At 49.4% G+C, this 5048-nt stretch overlaps 1 protein-coding gene across 1 annotated transcript in view; it reads left to right on the top strand.

Moving 5' to 3' along the window:
* Positions 1-5048, top strand: part of WWC1 (WW and C2 domain containing 1) — a 195459-nt gene that overhangs the window by 127121 nt on the left and 63290 nt on the right. The window contains exons 3-4 of the mRNA XM_045284697.1: positions 729-805; positions 2293-2372. Coding sequence (XP_045140632.1) covers positions 729-805; positions 2293-2372 — 157 coding nt within the window. The remainder of the gene's footprint in view (positions 1-728; positions 806-2292; positions 2373-5048) is intronic.

Raw genomic sequence — 5048 nt, 5'->3', positions numbered from 1 at the left:
CACACACACACACACACACACACACACACAGATTCAAGCAAAATGGCTTTGGCAAAAAAATTCATGGTGACCAGAGAGAATCTTCCCAGCAGACGCCACTGGGTGCACTAACTCAGGAAGCTGCTCAGTGCTCGCCAGCGGGGAAAATGCCTACTAGGAAAGCTCCACCAGGGGAGTGTTTTTGTTTTGTTTTGTTTTCATTTTTTGGAGGGGGGTTCCCCCCTCGTATGTTTGATAGTAGAGCAATATGTTTTTTTAAGAGCTTTCTATATGTGCTCAAACTGACAACGGCACCCTGAAAGCCCTCGGGGGCAGTGAGTTTATGTTCCCAGGGGGGAGCAATTCAAAAAAGGAGAATAGCAATGGTTGCCAAGTTTGGAGAATGTCATCATGCCACCAAATTGTATGCGTAGAAACTTGGTGTACGTTTTCAACAACGATAACAAAAAGTTCACTGTTTTAAAAGAAAATGCATTGGGCACATTTTCCCTTCACATTAAATATTCTTCTGTAGCATCATTTAAAATTGTATACATTGCAAAGCCCCGCTTTATTCCTTTGCCACCTTTCTTCAACAAAGCTCCCTTTCCTGGGCATTTAAGTTGTTCATAATTCATCGGTACTTTCTGGGTTAATTTAACCAAATAAATTAGCTCTGTCTAAATACTTTTTCTCTGCTCAGGTATCCTTGCTCTGTTTGTTTATTTACTTTTTCTTTTTTCTTGCAGTGGTCTCTGGTTCGTCTTCCAGTTCTAAGTATGACCCTGAGATCCTGAAAGCTGAAATTGCCACTGCAAAATCTCGGGTAGGACCCCTTCCCTTGTGCCATTGATGGGGGTCACTAGGCTGGCCTCAGATCGCAACAGATGCTTCAGGCAGACCCAGCACCCACTGCTGAAAGTGTCCAGTGCCCTAAATATTCATTAGCAACAGTAGTCATGGCAATAGTAGTCATAGTAACAGCAGCTACTATTCCATAAGCAATCACCATATCCCAGGCACAGTGCTACGTGCATCACGTCTTTGCAACAACCCCATGAAGTAGCTACTATCATCGTCTGCATTTTAAATTTGAGGAAACCCAGGTTTGGGGAGCTAAGTAATCTGCTCGATGACACAAAGGACTCAGATCTTGTTCCAGAGCTCTAAGTGTAGTGTGCCGCCTTCCTCACTGCCATTGAGTCGGTTCAGACGCACGGTGACCTTGTAGTTCAAGGTAGAGCTGCCTCTGTCGGCCTCTGAGATTGTAACTCTTTGTGCAAATAGAAGGTCTCTTTTGTGGTTTCCCACAGAGCACCAGGTGATTTTGAACTGCTGATCTTGCAGTTAGCAGTCCAACACCTTACCATGACACTACCAGGGCTCTTCTGTACCGTCTCTCTAGCTGCTGCTTATTCTACATTATCTTAATCCTTCATGAGTACCCTAAGGGATAGTTCATTACCATTTTACACAACTAAAGCCCAGCAGTAACTTCACTGGTTTACGGTATATTCAGTTTTTAATTGAACACCAAATGGGTGCCACAGACTCAGGTGCCTACAAGGAAATCTAATTGAGGGCCAGGTGAGAGACATAAGGAGTAGTGGGGAGAGATGTAGGTGAATTCAGCTCTAGCCTTTGGTGGTCAAGCTGCGATGAGAGTTCAAGGTTCCTAGATTAGCAGGCATTTTTAAAGAGACCAATAGTATATGTAGATTCATTATATAAATCTCTCAATATTTCATTATGAGCCAAGAATTATTTTGAAACAAATAATAACACTGTGCAGGTTATTTCTGCAGATAGGATCTGGCTTCTGGGCCATTTTTGCGCAAACGGTTTCCTAGCCCACGTCTTGCCTCTGAGATTACTCTATTGCTTCTCACTTGCAGACAGCGTACTCCCATGCCCATGAGCTACTTTAAGTAATGCACAACCCTAGGGATGCCATAGCCAGCTAGGGCAGGAAAGGGAGGCTTGGAGAAGTACGGGGGGTTAAAAGAGGTCACACCGCTAGGAAGTGGGAAGGCCAAGCTCTCTCCAGGATTCCTGGGATTGCAGTGCCCTAGCCCAGGCACTGGCCTAGAGGATCTGTCAGAAAGGGGAGCCGAGCTGCTGACTGAGTGGGAAGCTACAGAAACCAGGGCCGGCATGAGAGAGGGGGGAGGGTTGGTGAGCTGTGTGACCCACTGTGTGGTCCAAAGGGCATGGGGATTCTGGGATTGTGGTTTCTCTGCCCCTTTGAGGAGAAGACAGCTTGCAGCACAACCCCGGCCTCTGAGCCAGCTCCTGTGATCTTCTTCCGTGCAGGTCAACAAGCTGAAGAGAGAGATGGTTCACCTGCAGCAGGAGCTACAGTTCAAGGAGCGTGGCTTCCAGACCTTGCAGAAGTAAGTCTGCCCCACCCCACCCCACCCCACCCCCACCCCCGTGAACCACAGGGGCTGGTGCGTGGGCGCCGCCCCCCTCCCAGCCTCCCCTCTAGCCCTGTCTGCCCTTTGAGCTTCTGTCTCCCTCTCCTTCAGTCCCTTTCCTTCCCTCTGGGAACGTGGGACTCTAGTTGTTCAATGGCAGTTCTCGCCCACTGTCATGGACTGAAGGTAAAAACGTGTTGTCCAAGGTGGGGTTGAAAAGAGAGACCAGGGGGGATATTTCCACCCACGGGTTCTCCGCTCCCCCGAGCTCCTGACGTTCTGCGTGTCTGCTCCACCCAGCTGGGCCTTTCTTTCCATTCATAGAAACAGATAGCATCGAGCCTTTCTGCGCACCTGCCTCCTTCCTCAAGTAGGTCCAGGGGCGTCTCATATGCATATGCACGCAAACAACAAATCGCCCAAAAGGCCCCTCAAAGTGAGCCACGCTTCATCCGAGTGCTTCCCCGGAGGAGGGCGAAGTGCCTGACAAGGACGCACAAGGCCACGTATGCTGTGCTTTCTGGGTGACGGCACAGACTCCAAGACAACGTTAATCAAAAGCACACTTGCAGCCAATCACGACAACTTTAATCAAAAGCACACTTGCAGCCAATCACGAAACCGCTCACGCCGTTCTCGCCTGCGAGCACAAGTGCTTGTGACCCAGCCTGTGGCTCTCCTGGCTAGCGTTGCTGAGCACATTTCTGAGACAGGAGACACAGGCGGGGTCACTACATGGATCTTCTCACCGGATCCACAGAGCAGCTCTATGAGGAAGGCCAAACTGTGGCATTAGTAGAGGGAGCACAGCACTGGGTATGGCCAGTGGGGCGGGGGGGTGGGGGTCGCGATGCAGGGACGTGCACTGCACTCACCGTGCTGTGCAGCCAGCACGGCCTCCAAATGACTCCATCACCCTTTTGGCAATAACTTCCCCTGCCCCTCCCCCCGGGGTGACCTCTACTAGACCGTTGTGTCCATGCATTTACCTAGCCAGCGATTTCAGGTAAGTGGGATTATAAAGTCTTGACTTCATTCGGTATAATGTGTTCAATGTTCCTCCATGCTGCGCATGTACCCGGACTGCATCTGTCTTTATGGCTGGATAATAATAGGCCATTGTATGTGTACGAGGGGGCATCCACGAGTTTGTGGGGAAAGTACCACTCTCTTTCCATTCCCCTTTTCCATGAGCTTTTTGAAGCCCCTTGTCTGTCCCATGCTGTCTATGCATGCGTCTGTTGGCAGACACTGGGTTGTTTCTACTGTCTGCCTCTTGTGCATGGCGCTGGCGGGTCTTATAAACACAGCTACGGGCCGCCCTTTGGGTGTTCTGCTTTCTTAACACACCTCTCACAGAACAATCGCAAGTGGGTGGCTTTAATGCACAGACACGTATGTTCTCATCGTTTGGAGGTTAAAGATCACATGTAGGAGCTGCCGCCAGGGGAAAGCTTCCCTTTCCTGCTCTGGCTGCAAGAAGATGCTTGGCTCGTTTCCAGTTCTTTTTCTTGCTCCCGTGGCGCTCCGGGAGCCCTGGTGGCAGAGCAGTTATGCATTGGGCTGCAGGGCACCCAGGGAGCAGTTTGAAACTACCAGCCACTCCCAGGGAGAAAGATGGGATTTCCACTCCTGATAAAAGTTGCAGTCTTGGAAACTCACAGGGGCAGTCCTACCCTGCTTTACAGGGCCGCTGTGAGTCGTGTCCACTCGCCGGCAGTGAGATTCAGTCACACTCTTTCTGTAGTGTGGCATCTGTCTTCCTCCGACTGTGCTCCTGGGCCCCTGTGTCTGCTGAGCTCTTTGTCTGTTTCCAAAGTGATAGGTTCATGCTGCACTGATAGGGCCTAACGCAGCCAAGAAAGTCCTATTCCCAACGGGGATCACACTCACAGGTGTAGGGCTGAGATTCATAGCACATAATTGGGTGGGCTGAGGAGGAAATGCTCCCATTTATAATAGGAATAGACAACTAGGAGCGGAATTGCTGGGATCATATGGTAATTCTATGCTTCACTTGTTGAGGAATGTTCTTTTAACTAACTCTTTCATGGATGAGCACACTGAGTCCCACTGTCAGTGCCCAGTCAATGCTAGCTTATGATAATTCATCCAAGATGCAGCTGAGATGTGTTCACTGAGTCTCTGCTCGGTGTGTCTGATGGACTTGCTGGGTGACCGTGACAGAGGTCATCTGGTAGGTCACCTGGTCACCTCTCGTAAGCCCCAGGGAAGACACTGCATGGTTTTTCTGTTCTGAGCATCAAAGGAAGACCTCATCTCTATGGACAGCTGCTTCTGTGGTTGCGTGCCTGTTTCCTCTCTCCCTGACTGTGTCTGTTCTTTGTCTCTGGACTACAAATCCACCCCCACCACTCAGTGGCCAGAGTCCTTGTCTTTGGACGTCTGTCACCAGCTCCTAGAAATTGAGACAAGAATGGCCAGCAGAGGAGGGGCCTATGAGTTTTTACACACATCATGCCAACCCAGACACCCCACACCTGGGTGACCATCAGGGATCTGGCACCACACCTGTCATAAGTTATAACTCATTTCTTCATATTATAAATTGTAATAACATCTATAATAACATTGTATTATAAAATACGGGTTTTATATGTTTATGTGTACACACGTGTGTGTGTGTGTGTG

This window comes from Echinops telfairi, unplaced genomic scaffold (genome assembly GCF_000313985.2).
Source record: "Echinops telfairi isolate 266 unplaced genomic scaffold, ASM31398v2 ScPeMD7_7469;HRSCAF=8507_0, whole genome shotgun sequence".
Classification (NCBI taxonomy): domain Eukaryota; kingdom Metazoa; phylum Chordata; class Mammalia; order Afrosoricida; family Tenrecidae; genus Echinops; species Echinops telfairi.
This window is presented reverse-complemented; position numbering and strand designations above follow the sequence as displayed.